Source organism: Cryptomeria japonica, chromosome 3, assembly GCF_030272615.1.
Source record: "Cryptomeria japonica chromosome 3, Sugi_1.0, whole genome shotgun sequence".
NCBI lineage: Eukaryota > Viridiplantae > Streptophyta > Pinopsida > Cupressales > Cupressaceae > Cryptomeria > Cryptomeria japonica.
The window spans coordinates 150,873,399-150,892,076 of NC_081407.1; the positions used below are offsets into that span (position 1 = coordinate 150,873,399).

Here is an 18,678-nt window from a genome sequence, read left to right on the forward strand (position 1 = left end):
ACCTTTTTAGAAGTGAATAATCAAGCAAATGCCTCTTCAAACCTAGGCACATGATTAAGGGACTGCCAAGTTTATACGGTCACACAAGAATGTACTTCATTTATTCAGTTTCTATTTCTCATCAGAATATCTAGTTTCGTCTCATGTACTGCTTTTTTGTAATTTGCATGTTTTGCATTTTGATTTTACATGGAAAAATAAACTAGCTTTGCACATATGCTTAACATATGAAGCTTTTGGAATTTGGAAATTTAGTATAACCATGCAACCTTTTTAGAAGTGAATAATCAAGCAAATGCCTCTTCAACAAGCTTATCTATTTTTCTGGTTGTTATTCTAAATGTTCTATCTTGTATAACCTTGGGCATTAATAACTCTTCGCCACAAAACATTGTTGGCAAGAGACATTGCATTGATGATCAGATATTGTCATTGATGGCAACTTGAGTCAGATATTCAATCCACAATTCATGATTCATTCATACCAGAAGATTGATTGATGTTCGGTGAGGTCTGGTGAGAAGAATAGGTCATCTAGCAGAGTGTATAGTGTTGTGATTGGCGATTCAGTTGTGTTAAGTATTTGATGTTGTGGATCCCAGAGATGCATTGTGGTCATGTAATATGCCTTATTCCAGGTTTATGACCTCCGGTGATTGAGCCTTGTGTAAATTGGAAGATCCGGCAGATGGTTTTCTGGTAGCACAATGTTCATCAGCAGTAACGTGTGAAGATTTGTTGTGCGGATCATGCAAAGTGATTTTGGTAATTGTTTGTGTGTTCGAGGTTGGTGAGTCGACATTTGCGAAGTGTGTGGACAATTTGTTTTGGTCCGCATGATGTTTTTGATTGGATTGAGCTGATTTGGGTAACACGTTTCATTTGCATGTTATGCATTTTTGGCTGACATGAAATAGACCTAAATTGTTGATGCGGATATATTAGACCAATTGATTTGATCATTTGACGTATCAATGGTGGTGTGGAAAGTGTGTATGAGCGATTGTGCGCAGTTTCATGTGTGTGGTTGAAGGATTTGTGCTCCAGAATACACAAAATATCATAACAGAGCAGTGGTGCAAAACACAGTATTTTGTGCTTAATCGGAACTGTTTCAGGCATTTGTAGATGTTGTTTATCAGTTCAGACATTCCAATTATTATCTGTAATTCTTTTGTAAGGCGGTGAGCCTTCCAGGCATGTAGCCTTTAATGTAATTTGAGCAATGAGCTCTAGGCAGTGTGCCTGAATGCATGTGCATTCCCCTCACGTAATATTTTTATACTTCTAACAGAGTATATTAATATTGTGGGTTTGAATTCCACCGTGGTTTTTCCCTTAACCAGGTTTTCACGTAAAAAAAATCTTGGTATTAAGGTGTTGCTGATCTTTGATTTGTGTTTATGCACTTTACATTTCTTCATGTGCATTAAGTAGTTGAAAGAACAAGTTAATAAAGTTAAAAATTGCAGAACACTAATTCACCCCCCCTCTCAATGTTCCTTGATTCCAACAATTGGTATTAGAGCCTAGTTCCTCAAAAGAAGCCTAACAACTTGAGGGGGATCCGGGAAAGTGAATCAATGGATTCAGGTAGTCTTAGACAGCAGTTGGTTGTTGCTCTTGAAGATCTTGATCATGCAGGGGATCTGAGAAAGTGAATCATTGGATTCTGGTAGTCTTAGACAACAGCTGGTTGTTGCTCTTGAAGATCTTGATCATGCACAAGCCGAGGTCCGGCAAGTGAAAGTAAACCTTAAGGATGTTGAGAACTTCATTGAATCATTGAAGGATCAGTTGAACAAGTCAAGGGAGAAGAGAAAGAAGCTTGCTGATCAACTTAAGCAGAAAGAAAGTCAAAGCATTGATGAAGAGGCCTTGAAGGAAAAGACTGAAAAATGAGATGGAAGCCATTGTGATGAGACTGACAAAAGAGATTGAGGAAAGGAAGAAGAATGAGGAGAAGCTTGCTCAATCCCTAAAAGACAAATCTGAAGAATGTTGCAGACTTGAGAGTGAGAATGGACAACTAAAGCTTAACCTACAAGACTCTAAACAACATGAAGATCTTGAAAGGCAGATTATTCTTATTAGATATGATCTTTATGTTGCAAACGAGTATAAGGAGAAGTTTTGGGTCAGTTCAGCCAAGTTTGATGAGACGCTTGCCAATCAGAAGAATCCTAATGACACAAGGTCTTGGATTTGAGAAAGGTGAAAGCTCCAAATCAGCACGGCAGAAGAACAACTCAAGAAAGCCTTCGGTTTGGCAACCTAATATTCATAAGTTCAATGGTAATTGTTTTGTTTGCAATAAATTTGGTCATATGGCTAGTGAATGCAAAAATAGGATGATCAATAATGGTCCATCTTTTACCGGTCAATGCTTCAAATGCAAAGTATGGTCACAAGGCAAATGTACGCAGAAGTGTGATGAATAACTTTCAGAATAGGAGAAATGTCAAATGTTATGCATGTGGTATGTTTGGACATGTTGCTAATCAATATAGATCAAGAAGAAATCAGATGAATTTTAGACCTATGCAAGGAAATGTTGTTTGCTATGCTTGCAACAAATCTGGTCACATTGCTAAGTATGGCGAAAGCAGAAATGTGAATAGGAGAGGTCCGGAAGACAAAAACAAGAATGTGAAAGCAGATGAAAAAGGAAAAGCGAAAGTTGATGAGATCAGAGATCAGATGAAGAAGACTTGGGTGAAGAAGAGTGATGATAATGCTGTAAATGGGTCTGCACCTGATTTCGGTGTTGGAACCTCATCCGGTAACTAAGCTAAGGCATCCGGCCTTAGGGGAAGGTTTTCATGAAAAACTTACAAACCCCCTGTTTGAGATTTCTGCCTGATTCCGACAGGTTGTAGAAATATGTGTGATGGTCACAGATGGATTTTCGAAAGTTTCTAATCAGACTTGATGATCCACAAATCATCTTTTAGGAGAACTCTGTGAATGTAGGGTATCTAGAAGAATTAGGGCAAAGTGCATTTATTGCAATGAAAAGTTAGGTTTGCGGTTAATAAAAGGTGACTTAATCTCTTTATTTGTCACTTTGCATTCAAAGCGAGAGAGCTGAAGAGCACAGTAAAGTAGAATTTGCAAAGATTTCGATCGATATCCAGATTTGGTGTGCAATCTTGCATCCAGTTGAAAGGTATTTAATAGTGAAACTCTTTTCGGTTGAAGTTTGCAATTTGAATTTGATAAGATGGCTGCATTTGGTACTACAACTCCTGTGGTTGTTGAAATCATTGAGCCGACCTAATTTCAAGAATCATCCATTCATTTTGATGGAAGATGATCCTAAGAGTGCGTTCTCATTGGTGCCCTATGCAGTACTGCATATTGAAGACATTAGGGTATATATGCACTGTCCCATTGAAGAATTGGGAAGCTCGCAAATGTTGAATTTATACAATAATCAGCTAATAAGGAAGATGAGAGACTGAAGGAATATCTATTGGTCAACTTATGTTCAATTATCACTAAGGAGATATATAGATTACTCCAGTTAGCAAAGAATGAGTTCAAAAGTAAGCACAAAGTAAATAAAATCATGTTAGGGAAAATTGATTAAGTTTCAAAGGAAACTGAGAAAATTTTGGAGAAAAGTTTTGCTAGAGAACAAGTATGAAGTCAATCAAGAATTTCATCTGGAAGAGCAAAACATGCCAACTCAAGCCGAGCAGACAATGGATGATACTTGTATCTCGAAAGTCTAGACAGTTGAGCATGCAGAGGTTAATGTGCCAGAAGAAGTCAAAACTGAAGATGCAGTTGACAAGGGTGATGCAAGTGCAGGAAAAGCAGATGATGGAAAAGACAAGGTTGAGAATCCTTCGGTTGTTGCAATTGACCCTCCGGTTCTTGAGAAGAATGCAAAAAAGGAAAAGGTGGAGGTCAAGGTTGAAATCAAGATTGAGGCAAAAACACTGCAGGAACAGTAAAGGGAAAGAAAGTCATTGACGATCCGGAATTTATTCAAGGTCCGATTAACCTTGCTTCTTTGTCTCCAATTCAGAAGCTTCAACCTGCATCATTTGCACAAGCAAAAGCCAGTGAGGATCTTTTGAAATCTCATACAGAGGATAGTATGTTGCTAACCCTAGCAACCGGTGTTTTTGAAAAGTTGATGCCATCGTTTCAAAAGGATACTTCAAATACTCCATCCTGGCAATTAAAGAGTTTGATTAATTCTGTAAATACACATTTTGAGTCCTTTGAGAAGTGTGCTGAGGAGAAAGTCCAAAATGAATTCAACACAAAGAGGCTCCGAAATCTAAAAAGGATGATTGCCAAGGACAGAGTCACTTTAGGTGAATGTGTGAACAGCATGAAAGATGCGTTGTCCGTAGGTGGGAACTTATATAAATCATGCTTATCTCTGACAAAGTTCACTGCAGACATTGAGAAGTCTAAGGCACATGAGGATGAGCTTGAACGTATATCTCAATCAGTTGATCCCCTGTTAGTATTATTGACCAGTCATGAAAATCAAATCATATCATTACTTGAGAAAGTAAGAAGCCCGAGCCATGACCTGGAGAGGATAATTAGCAGAGTTGGAGAAATTAGGAGTCTCGTTACTCCTAAGCTGGACATTATGTTGAGTGCTCTTAAGGATACTCAAGATGCTTTGGCCAGCAGTGATTCGACAAATCTAAAGACAGCAGAAGCCCAAGCTTATTTGTTTAGTGGATTCCTAATTGTGTCGGAGAATCTACAGAAGGGCTAGGATAGCCACTTGGACATATTGAAGAATTCCTATGCAGACATCTTCAAATTTTTGTGAGCATGTGAGGACTGTGTGTACATATGTATATAGCAAATTTTTGGTTACCGGAACTCTACCATTGCCATTGATGTCAAAGGGGGAGAGTAGATGAGTGAAAAATGTTGATCTTAGGGGGAGTCATTGATTTTTGGAGTCCAGTAGTCAGATTTTTTGGTTGCAGTGTATATATCTTGGTTTTGGTTTGACACTTAGTCATTTTTCACCAAGTGTTGCCATCAATGCCAAAGGGGGAGATTGTTGGCAAGAGACACTACATTGATGATTAGATGTTGTCATTGATGGCAATTTGAGTCAAATATTTAATCCGTATTTCATGCTTCATTCATACCGAAAGATTGATTGAGGTCCGATGAGGTTCGGTTAGAAGAATAGGTTATCCGACAGAGTGTACAGTGTTGTGATTGGCGATTTAGTTGTGTTGAATATTTGATGTTGTGGATCCTAGAGATGCATTGTGGTTGTTTAATATGCCGTATTCTAGGTTTATGACTTCTGGTAATTGAGTCTTGTGTAAATTGGAAGATCCGGTAGACGGTTTTCTGGTAGCACAGTGTTCATCAGTAGTAACGTGTGAAGATTCGTTGTGCGGATCGTGTAGAGTGATTTTGGTAATTGTTTGTGTGTTCGAGGTTGGTGAGTTGATATATGGGAAGCGTGTGGACAATTGTTTTGGTCCGCATGATGTTTTTGATCGGATTGAGCCGACTTGGGTAACACGTTTCATTTGCGTGTTATGCGTTTTGGGCCGACATGAAATAGACCTAAATTGGTGATGTAAATATATTAGACCGATTGATTTGATCATTTGGTGTATCAATGGTGGTGTAACATGTTTCATTTGCGTGTTATGCGTTTTGGGCCGACATGAAATAGACCTAAATTGGTGATGCAAATATATTAGACCGATTGATTTGATCATTTGGTGTATCAATGGTGGTGTGGAAAGTGTGTATGAGCGATTGTGCGCAATTTCACATGCGCGGTTGAAGGATTTGTGCTCCGAAATACAGCAAAATATCAAAACAGAGCAATGGTGCAGAACGGAGTATTTTGTGCTTAACCGGAACTATTTCAGACATTTGTAGATGTTGTTTATCAGTTCAGACATTCCAATTATTATCCGTAATTCTTTTGTAAGGCAGTGAACCTTCCGGGGTTGTCGCCCTTAATGTAATTTGAGCAGTGAGCTCTAGCAGTGTGCCTGAATGCATGTGCATTCCCTTAACGTAATATTTTTATACTTCTAACAGAGTATATTAATATTGTGGGTTTAAATCGCACCGTGGTTTTTCCCTTAACCGGGTTTCCACATAAAAATAATCTTGGTGTTATGGTGTTGCTGATCTTTGCTTTGTGTTTCTGCACTTTACTTTTCTTCATTTGCATTAAGTGGTTGAAAGAACAGGTTAATAAAGTTAAAAATTGCAGAACACTGATTCACCCCCCCCCTCTCAGTGTTCCTTGATTCCAACAAATATCTCTAATGAGGTTTGCCTTGACATTGAGAGTGATAAAGAACAGTTTCAGTTTTGATTCAATTAGGTTTTTGTTGAGTTAGAGCAACAATTTCCACTTGACTAGCTTGCCTATAGACTTTGTCTTGTGGACCCTAAGTGTGAGCTCATTTTATATTTAGGTGTTTTCTCTATCATGACATCTATGGATGATTCCACTGCCCATTTAGATATTCACAGGCCTCTTTGAAGATTAAACATTATTCATCTGGTAGATGTTTCGATTCAGACAGAACAGTTCATCCTGTATCAGAATCTTTATAAATTAAATTCCTACTTCCAGATGTCAATTGTCCATTCTGCAAGCTATGTTTAATTTATTTTAAGTATGAAATCAATCTGATTATGCAGGAGACAAAGATTTCAACTAGACATCTGCTCTAGCCTCATTGTCAATGTTCTTCTGGCATCAAATTTTAGGACTGTTGCTAATATAACCTTAATATATCTGCATGGGTGTCGATGCCTTGGGAAAAGATATCTACACTAGCCTCATTCTCAATGTTTTTCTGGCATCAAATGTTTAGGACTGTTGCTAATATAACCTTAGCATATCTTCATGTGTGTTGATGTCTTGTAAAAATGTCTCGATGCCTTTTATCGTCACTGTGTTCTTTCCACTCTCTGTGGTCTCTCTTTACTACATTGAAGATACATTAGGTACTTTTGACCGTTACATGCATTTTTCAGTTCCTGTTTATCCATCCTTGTCCACTATTGTACATTAATGCTTATTTCAAAATCAGTTAAATTAAATATGATATCCTGTACTGATTAGTAGTATCAAATTGGATATAGTAAGCATCCTCCTTCAATGTGTGATCAAATCCTTGAATTTGCTTCTCCCTTGATCATAAGGTCATATTTGACCTTGACCTTATTGGTCCTTAGTTCACACTTTCTCACCGCTGTTATTCTAATGAATTACAAAATTGGTCTGGCTTACATGTCCCAATGGTCACTAGCAACTGAAGGTTCAAGTATTAAAATAAAGATTTCAATGGTTGATTTGCATGCTTCTTCTCTTTGTTTTCTATAATTGAAATCTGTTCTATGGTCTCTTTAAATATCATGTTGTTGCTTCATCTAATTTCATCTCCAACTCCAAGGCATCTCAACCATTAAAGCAAAACCTGGCAAAATAGAGGAAAACATTAATGTTTAAACTTAATTTAAAATGTTTGTATTTAATTTTAACTTGATCAGATCTTTCATTATAAGCATAAACTATTTACAATGAACTCGGATTAGATCACATCATGGAACATAAACCATAGAAGAAACCTTGTAAAGTGAGCAAAAACTATTTTACCAAACTGTTTAAATGTTCACTTATTCGAGGAATATGATATAATCTTTTCGAATGGACTTGAATATTTAGAAATAGTTACATATAAAAAATTAAAGTCTAGATGAGATTAATTCATATTTGAATAGCTTTTGGTTCAATAATTCTCCCCCTTGTTCAGAGCATGCTTCTATGTATTTAAATTGAGTTTGTGCAAGTGATTTGGACTTAACCTTGAAATATTATACATTAAGGGTTCAATTAATAATTTAATAGGCATTTGAAATATGTGTGGTTGTTTAAGAAATGTGGGGTAGTTATACATAAAAAATTGAAGTTAAGATGAGAGTTTTATTCATAGTTGAATAGTTTTTGGTTCCATGATTTTCCCCTTTTTGGCTGAGCATGCTATGCATATTTAAATTGAATGTGCTCGAGTGATTTTGACTTCACCCTAGGATATCATACATCAAGAGTTCAATTAGTAGGCATTTGAAATACATGTGCTACAACTGTTTAAGAAATGTTGGTTAACATTTTGCTATTATTTTCTTCAACTGCATATGATAATCCGAATCAATATGGGACATTAATATTTATTGTTGTTTTTGCAGTTTTAGCCAGTTAAGATGTAAAGTTGCAGAACTTCTTGCCCAATTAAATTTTGTGCAAGAGAAGATGCAAGCAAAAACGTTACCACAAATGAGGAAAATAGATTCATGAGACAACATGGGTGCCAATGTTCTTTATTTTGAACTTTGTTGAACAGCAATAACATCAATGCATCTATTGGCTCATCTTCTTGGTGTTTTTGTGAACTTGAGTATAATCATAAAACAAAATGTATTCTTATGTGGGTGTCGTGGTTTTATTTTGTTTAGTTGTTTATTAATAATATAATTTTATTTGCATCACTCTTTAGCTCTTTGGAGCACTGAAATATGCTATATTCTATAGCTTTGTAGTATGTTATTAGTATATTTTAAGGGCCGAGAATGTGTTTCTGAGTTTTGAAATAAGAATAATTGTTTTCTACAAATTGCATTTCGTGTATTGGTATAATTGCGGTGGGTGAAATTGAAATTACAAAGTTAGAAAAAAAAAAACATGTTTAATATAGAGCAAATTAGACTTGTGGACATTTTTTCTTTTTGTCTAATTAGCTGTATGGTGTCAATCCCAAATTTGAGCTTTTCAGAAATTTGGTTTATGTCTGTCCATTTTTACATGGACATTGTTGATTATTTTGTAATAGCCATATCATTTTTGCATGTCACCTATTTGTTGATATTTGTTTAAGGCAACTCAACAAATATAACCTTGGATTGAATATTTACTGTACTCCGCTTGACGTTTGGTACATTATGATGCTGCAAACTTAATAGACCGTTACATTAAGGATCAAACATCTACTTTATCTATTTCAAAATTACTTTGAGTCAACTAAAATTATTTCTTCCCAAAATTGTATAAGTAATAATAAAATGTAGTGTGTGGAAAGTGCTTCTTTATTTCACGCTCAATGTAGTGTGTGGAAAGCTTGATGTCCTATCTAACAAGACAAACCACTTCGAAGATTAGTAAGAAAGGCATTTTGTAAAACTCATTTCCGTGTGGACAGTTGTCATCAAAATCAAAATGTTTATCAAGTTAAAAATAATGGTATGACTATTGTCAGCATTGAACTGTATCAACTTCAATAAAACTGGTAGATTTATGGATAAGGAAAATTCATTTTAAATTTAAACCCGTTTTGCATTTGGGTTTCACCGACTACAAGTGTATGAGCAGGGGAAAAAAGTTATGCATTGTAATACTTTATTATTCTCATCCAATTCCAAACCCAAACTTTAATTAGATTTTTTTAATTTAATCTTTATAAAGAATTCATTTTTATATCATATTATTTTATTTATCGTCTTCGACTTTTATGCACAGAATTTTTCTTTTATAGAAATCCATTGGCTTTTCTATTTTGATTCTTATTACATTACTTTTAAATACAAATGCTTCTATATTATAATTAATATTTATTAATTAATTGTATTCGTCAAAATTAGTGAAAGAGCTCGTTATCAAGTGGTAGGATCACAGAGTTCTTATATTGGAGATCAAAGTTCAAGCATCTCCAAGTGATATCTTAGCATAGGTTGGTGAGCTGGAGTGGTAGCCCCACTTTAATTGATTGATAGAGCATTAGCCCCGCTGGTGATGTGTACGTTGGAGGAATGGAAGAAGAGGGGAAGAGATGCCTTTTGAGAGGAGACTGACAGTGAAGCATTCAAGTTGGAGGCAGTGCATGCTAGAGGTTCCTCTTTCAAGAGGAGATAGGAGGGAAGTTAAGCTAAAGGAGCATGCCAAAGGTTTGGAGGTAGACACTCGAGCTGGAATAGTGTAGGAAGGCGATGGAAACTAGAGGATAGTGAAATGGTTGCCCTATAGGAGGAGATTATTGATAGGTAATTATAGCAATATCCTCTTTAGTAAAGTGGTTTTTAAAGCGATGTTATTATAAATGAATTGGATGGGATGTGGGTCTTGCGAACAAACATGTAGTAAATGATTTTAAAAAAAATTATAAATAGAGTTAACTTATCTATTTATCTCTTCTTTGTTTCTTCTGCATTTACATTATCTTTATTTTAAACCTAATAACTAAAATATTCAAACTCTTAAAATAATTTAATTTAATTTAATTTAGTTAGGGATTGCATTTTCATGAACAAAGACTATATGTTTGACACTAAATAATCCAAGCTTACTTTAACTATTGTGGATAACATGTACTTAATACATCACACACTCTAATCTAAGACAATCTTGTAAATTATCTAGTAATTGAATAAGATCATAGAATGGATAAAGGAAATCATATATGTAAACCAAGATACATTTGCATACAAAAGACTTTTGGTAGATATGCCACTTATCTTTAGATTGAACAAGAGAAATGTACAAAGAGATAAGATGAGAATCAATGTATACTTCTTTTACTTTATAAGATACATGTCAAGTATTTATATAAGTAGGTCATTAACAAAGTTCTACATAGATGCTAATAAATTTATAATGCATATAACACATTACTCATGTGAATGAAATGATAAGTGTCAAACTTGTATGTTGTCGATTATATAATCATGTTTTATGGTGTAGAGGACCCAAAGTGGTGTGCATGTATGGAAACATAACATGTGGTTGTTGATTTCCTATAGGTTGTGCATGCATGGTTTGATTAGGCACTAACATTTGTAGCCACAAGTAGGACCACATTATCTATGTAAGTAGTGTTGTGTGGTTGTGTGAGAAATGTATGCAAATATGTGAGGATAGTATTGCATGTAGGTGAGAAACTGTTGTGTTATGCACATTTGGTGATGGTAAGTGCATTAATGAAGAGGAAGCATAAGGTTGTGCTCAAATCATTTGTTCCCTTTAAGAAATAGTTGTCCCCATTGCATTAGCAACAAGCTAAGAAAATTGTGTATGCAATTGCTAAAGATTATACCACTAAACCTAATATGCACAATAACTATTATAGCTACTCAAAAGAGTTGATGGGCATCATGGAAAGACTAGTGATAGTAGTGTCCATAACAACATCTCGAATTGCTAGTTGTGAGCATGTTGAGTCTAATTTTGTAGGATGGGTCAATCATTAGCTCCAATTGAGGGATAAATAATGCTTAAGAAGTTTTAAGGTATAAGCCCAAGTATTGTGGAAAGTAATATGAAAGCATTCTCACCAAGCACATGGGAGATGGTGGAAGGACCATAACATAGAGGCTTTATCTTTTGATGTGGACCCTCCAATAATTCATTATAAAGATGCAACCAAAATGTCATTGAGTTAAAATGTGTGAAATGTGTAACGAGCATTGAAACATTTTTTTGTTTCTATTATTGGTGTGTAAGTATATGTTAAACTTGTTGGTGCACATGTTGGATGTGTTGCAAAAACTTTTGTGACTTGTCAACTTTGTGTTCCTATGTGTTTGATGCTAATGTGGATGTTGTACTATAGGATAAGTTGAGGGATGTCATAGGTTGGAAACCAAGACATGTTTGGAAAACATTACACCTGATAGAATTGAGCATAACTCTATTGTAGGCATGTTGAATCTAGAGAATGTCATCTCAAGTGTTAGGTGTATGTTGTTATAGAGGTGTAGTAGATACATTAGTATAGTTTGCCACCATTTTTTACCATTATTTTTGGATGGAAAGTTTTTAACCCATCCAATTATGTATCTGACATGGTCCACAAAGTACATCAAATGTGACTAAAAAATTATGGTTCATGGTAAAAAAAATGGATGTAGGCAAGCCAAAGTGAACCCAAATAAAAGTGAAGAAAATTGCTTGGTGGCTAGTGAAGTGAGGGTTTTCTATAATCATAGTCATCTTGGAGAATCTATCAATCACAAAAATTGAGTCATTTTCGTACATTGTCATAGGTAGTCTGCTCATGAAGTCCATGTTGATGAGTTCCTAAAACCTTGTCAAAACTATGATAGAGGTGTAGAGTCCAAGCTACATTTTTAAAAGCTTGATAATGTTGCAAGGAATGTGGGACTTGATGCAATGCTCAATGCTTGTGGGCATGTGGGCTAGTAGAATTGTTTTTGTAGCATTGCTAGAGTTATGGAATACTAAAATGTTCAATTGTTTTTGCATAATATGCTTTCTAGATGAATCTTTGATGTGATATGTTTGTTTAGAACATAAAAACATCCAAGCTTGTTGGATAGGTAGAGTTTACCAACCCATTTGGCTTGCAAGAGCTCAATGCAAGTCTGTGTGAAGTCTGACCAATCAAAAAAGTTATGACAACATGATTCTAGTACTAGAATGAGTGTGTGCACTAGTGGTTGGATGAGATAATTAACTTGTTATCATTCCCCTTCTTGTGTTTGTTATCAAATGAAATTGTTGTAGATACGTCATCCACTTCATGTGGCATGTATTGTCCAATTGTCTTTGAGTGTGTAATAACTTGAGTGGCTTATGATCATAGTGAATGACTGTATCCTTTTCTAGAATGTTGTGTTGTCATTGCTTGATACCTTACATAATTAAATGACATGTAGCGTAGAAATTAGGAATCATCACAAGATAAGTAGATCAATCAAAACACAAGACATGATAACTTAATCATGAGAGCACTCATTGCAAATGAACCTAATCCTAAGCACACTCAATAGAGATATGAAAACAAAGCATTCAAAATGAAAGATTATGCAAACCAAATGCAGAATTGAATGCTCCTTCCATGCGGCTCCATTGTTGTTCTTTCCTCTTCAATGGGTTTGTGGATCTCACCTACAAGTGCTCACACAATTGAAAGCAAGATTGATGAAAAGCTCAAGAGTACTAGAAGCGTAAGTTTGGTAGTTTGATAGAAAATTCGGATTCAAGATTCAAGATTAAGGGATTTGATTGAAGAAATTCATCCAATTTATAGAAGAATTGGAGAGATGACAAGATTAGCATGATAGTGATTCGAATGGAAATTCAAATCAAGAATAGCAAAATTATGACATGTTGCTATGCAAAGATTTATGACAATTTTATGACAAAATCTATGACAAATTGCTATGTCAAGACAAATTCTATGACAAATTGCTATGTCAAGAGTATGACGCATGAAGCACAAAAATAGGGAGAACTAGAGACAAGTTAATTAGGTGGAAATTACAATTAGGAAATTAGAACATAGGTGGAAATTAGGAATTAGTGAATTAATCAATAATTTTTCATTTATTAATTAATTCATTCACAAAGAGGAATAATTAGCCAATTAAATGAATATTTAATTGTAATGAGAAGACTTAGGATTAATAAATAATTTAGTAATCCTAGAGGAAGAAATGACAAATTAGGTTAAATGAATAAATCATAAAACCTTAGAAGGCGAATTAGAAATGCAAGGATGACAATTAGGTCCTGATTGAAGATAATTAATGTCGATCATGATTTTAAATTGATAAATGACCAATGTGATAGACAATTTGATTGAGAAATGCGCCAATTGACAAGGAACAATGACAAATTGATCCAAATTGACATAATTGAGACAGACAACGATTGATGACAAATCGGTCGCAAAATGACAAGATTGACAAAAGGACAAGAATCGATGACAAAATAGATTGCAAGACGACAAGATTGAAAATGACCACGATCGATGACAAATCGATCGCAAAATGACAAGATTGCACATGACAGCGATTGATGACAAGATTGAAGGATTGATGATAAATCGACAAGATTGATAAGAGGACAATGATCGATGACAAATCGATCTCAAGATTGACAGGATTGAAGGATTGATGACAAATGAATACACACATTGATGCGACAGGATAAAATTGATCAAAATCATGACTAGATAATGTTGTCGAGAAGACCAAATTTGAGGACGAGATGATTGAAGAATGTAGAAGAATGACTCGATGTTCGTAAATGATAAAGACCAAGTGCGTGACATAGGAGAAATGTTAATGCGACACAAAAACCTAAAATGAGGCAATGCGCAATTGTTAAAGTATGACTTCGCAAGCGTTTGACCATTTTTGGGTGTCTACAGTATCCTTTTCTAGAATGTTGTGTTGTCATTGCTTGATACCTTACATAATTAAATGACATGTCCCTTTTTCAAAAACTAGATACAAAAATTGCTTGCCCGGGATGATGTTAAGGTTTAGGGATCAAGGTTATTGCTTGACTCATTCCAGATAGTTGTTAGAGATTAGGGATCAAAGATTATGTCCAAAGGATACTAAAGAGTTATTAGAGGTCACAAGTCAGGCATGCCACTTGACTCATGTCAAAAAGTTGTTGAGTGTCAGTGATCGAAGATACTGCCCAACCCGTGGTAAGAGTCATCAGAGATCAAGGATTGGGGTTGCAACCTGATGCATGCCAAGTCAAAAGGAAGGAGAAACTTCGAACCTACGATAAGAAAGGTCTGTAAGGACTATAAAGATGACCTATATTGCAATATATAAAATTCAAATTTGGGCCTTTATGTCATTTTGGGTCTAGGCAGACAAGTTTGGTCTATATGGGAAGCATATAAAACTATAAAGCATCCATATTATGTTATTTTATCTTTTGGCCACTTTGTGTTTAAGAGTTCTTTTGTGGACAAAAACCTATAGGAGGCTATGATCAGTGAAAGAAAACTTGTTGATTGTTGAAATCAGAGGATGGAAACTCATTGGTTCTTGAGGACATTCTCACTCAAAGAGTGCATTGGAGCTTCAAGTTCACAATACAGTTCAATCTTTGTGAGTCCATTGTTTGTGAAAATTCTGTAACTGTGCTTTGTTACTATTGTAATGATTGTCATAACAATCCTTTAGTTGTAGAGATCTTATCATAATCCATATTAATTGTTGTTAATTTTATTCATTTTGTGCAAGTTCATGGGTTGCTTAACTAGTTGATAAATTGTTGTTGCTTGGAAGAATTAGGTTAAGGTTGTTTATGATTCACATCTAGTGAAGATTAATGTTTTGTTGCGATTCTATTAATTTCATTTAAATTTATTGGAGGGGAAATTATAATGGCATCAGAACCCCATTCTACCATCCTATGAGTTTGTGGTGATGCAAGTTCATGCAAGCAAATGATAGGAAAAGTAGATGCTTGCAAAGGGATAATAAAAAAGAAACAACTATAGTTGATAAAAATGAGAAGCCCACTTTAAGGAGGTCCTTGGGACTAAAAATAAAGTGATAGCTAGAGAATTGCAATCTACCCTAAGGGAGAGTATGGTAGAGATGGTAAGGAATTTGAAAGAGATTAATCAATAATGGGCTATTCGGAAATCTACTCTAAATGGGGTGGAAGAAAGTCATCTAAAAAATTCAATTAACCCAACTTCGAAGATATTTAAAGCCATGTTTCTAGAAAGAAATGAGATATACCCTTGGAAGAAGAGCAACTTATACACCCACTAGAAGGAATGATGAAGTATCATGCAAAATAAAATGCCCTAGATTTTGCAATCTATTGTGACATGTCATTTGAGGAGTATTATGGTATGAAAATAAGAAATGTGCAAAGAAGGAGAAGGTGCAAGGAAAAAGAACCAATAGAATCATTCTTGAAAAAAGGGAGATTTGAAGGAAGAGGAACCTAAAACAATGAAGAGTGCACCAAAGCCAAAATCACTAGAGGAGGTCAAAAAAGAATTTGTGATAGTAGGAAAAATCAATTACAAGATGTCATAGAGGAAGAACAAGATGACACCTTGATGATAGAAGGTAGTGAGGTCCAAAATCAATGTAACATCATCCTTGACAACAAGTCGATATTGTATAATGAAGATGTGTCAATAATTGCAAATGATGTCCAAAAAATATTTGTACAATTTCATTGAAATATTCCAAGGAAAAATTCTATTGTATGATAGGATAGTACAACATGAGCAAGGTGGGATGACTAATCTCCAAGAAAGCATGAGGTGATTGAGTTATGGTGCATTAGTATCCACATATTGTAATGAAGACATCTCTAGGACAGTGATGGACTTGATTTCCTAATATCGTTGTCATCATTGTTAACAACCACTTTGTTACTTCATTAGCATTCACACAAGTGGTTAGCAAGGATTCCTAACTATAGTGGAGAAATTTATAGTCGGTGTTTTTTAATCAAGAGTTCTCAATCTATGTATAGTTGTTTGCCACCACTATAGTAATCACATGGCTAAAATTTGCACAAGTCTATCATACTTGCAACTATTAGATTATTTAATAGTATTGGTTTTGAGGTTTCAAGTTATATATAGTACTAGAGTAATACCTTTTGAGAGGATTTCCTTGCATGGTAATATTAGTGGGAAGGTTCTATTATGTGGGGCAATTAGTTCATCCATCTTAGCACTAATGGGAATAAGGTGTCAAGTGAATTGTAATGATTTATTTATAGCTCAAGGGTACAGTCATAAATCTCATCTAGATATTTATGATCCTCCATTGCATAAAAAGAACAAGTGGGCACAACAACATGCCAATATAGTAGATGGATACATGGAATGAAACAAATTGTATGTCATATGAGATCTGAACATAATATGGGGCATGCCAAGGATACATCCTATGGGAGAGTCCACTATAAAGTTGAAACCCAAGGGAGAAGAGGTGAAAATTCTAGGCATTAAAGGGGGAGATCTTATAGAGGTCATGGTGGAAGACCTTTGGATGACAAACACAACTTCTTCTAAAAGTGAGATACTCGATCCACATGGTGTTTGGTCTAATGTGGATGAGTTCAACTTTACACTCCTAGGGTGACCAACAAATGAAACAAGTGTAAGATGGAACCTTCTTGTTGAGAACCACCAACTTGATATAATGATGAGGAGTCTTGGTTGCAATAGACATGATCCAAGGGCCACTTTGAGTATAATTCTTGATGTTCAATCCATTACCCTTAATAAATCTAGAATTCTACAAACTTCCCTTGCAGCCAAATAGAAAATTTTAGTCATATGGTGGAGTTTACAACCCATTATAATTGTTGAGGAGTTTGTAACTAGAACAAGGTAGTTCCTGACTATTATATTCCTAACTCATAGCAAAGAAACACAATGTCTCAATTATGGTATGATGCTACTACTTGTTCCTTGGATATTGATAGACCAAATAGTGTGGGCCATCATAGTCAATATTTTTAGATTCCAAGGTAAACCTTATACAACAATTTAGAAGAAGAGAACATCATAGTTGACTACATTGGTCACATTTCTTTGAAAGGTACTATGTAGAGATAAATTTCTAGGGAAAGGGATCCATACAAGTGTATTCAAGCATGGGATTGAGTTATCTTCATTTTGATGTTGTTGAAATATTCTCAAGCATTGTGTGGTTGTTCCCAACTTGTATGTTGTTGATTTTTGCAAGGGATTTCCAATATTACAACTATTATATCATTTTAATACTGCCAATTTCTAGGGTCTTTTATTTTGGACTATTGTTATCAGTCATATTCAACTACCAATTTACATATTTTTTAAAAATATCATGAATCATGTTATTGGTGTAAGGCTTCAACTATTTGATCTAACAAAATAATTGTTTTAACTATTGCAATATGTTTTCGCTGAGATTTGGAATAAATTTTATTGATTGCAACTTCTTTTCAACATGTATAAAAGTTGATTGGTCTGAAATCATGAGGGTAACAACCTACAACATAGTAGGAAAGACCCCCATAACTCCAAGGAGTTATAATCATAATGAGATCAAAGTGATGGAGGAAAAATGTGAAGGCAAATTCATATTCTATCCCTTCATCATTCATCATTATTTCAAAAAGGATTGTATGAGTTGGATGCCTTCACTTCTTAATCTAGGTCGAATATGAAAAGCTATAGGATCCAAATTACATATGCATTATACTTGGATTCATGCCATTGATATGGAGACACTTGAACATTTGGGTTTGTATCATGCCCTTTGGTAGGAGTTGCATCATATAACTAATTTAGGAATGGAGATACTTGAATATTCCAATATGCATTATTTGAGGGCAAGAAATTTTGGGGAGGGACTTGTTGTGTCCCTTTTTCCAAAAACTAAATAAAATAATGCTCGCTCAAGATGATTTGGGGTTCAAGGACTGAGGTTGTTACCTGAAACATGCTAGAGAGTTTTTAGAGATTGAGGATCAATAATTTTTCCTAAAGCATACAAAGGACTCATTAGCTCGATCGGTGATCTGTCATGTCGCTTGATAATGTCAAAATTTGGTTGGATGTTAGAGATTGAAGATACCACAAACCCATGCCAAGTGCCATCATAGGTCAAGGATCGAAGCTACAACCTAATGTATGCTAAGTATGAAGGAAGGAGAAACTTTGAACCTCTGATGGGAAAAGTTTACCAGGCCTATAAAGAGGACCTATTATGTAGCATGTAGAATTAAAATTCGGGCCTTGGCAAGCCATTTTAGGTCTAGGCCGACTAGTTTGGTCTTTGTGTGGGAAACATATAAAAATATGAAAACATTTCAATTGTGAGCATCCATATTGTTATTATATCTTCTAGGCACTT

The 18,678-nt window shown here is 35.1% G+C and overlaps 1 protein-coding gene across 1 annotated transcript in view; it reads left to right on the top strand.

The window, feature by feature from the left end:
* LOC131874583 (uncharacterized) overlaps positions 1-8,651 on the top strand; it is a 95,158-nt gene extending 86,507 nt beyond the window's left edge. Inside the window, exon 4 of the mRNA XM_059218117.1 lies at positions 8,227-8,651. Within this exon, the coding sequence (XP_059074100.1) occupies positions 8,227-8,335 (109 nt within the window). The 3' untranslated portion in view covers positions 8,336-8,651. The remainder of the gene's footprint in view (positions 1-8,226) is intronic.
* The last annotated feature ends 10,027 nt before the right edge of the window (positions 8,652-18,678 follow it).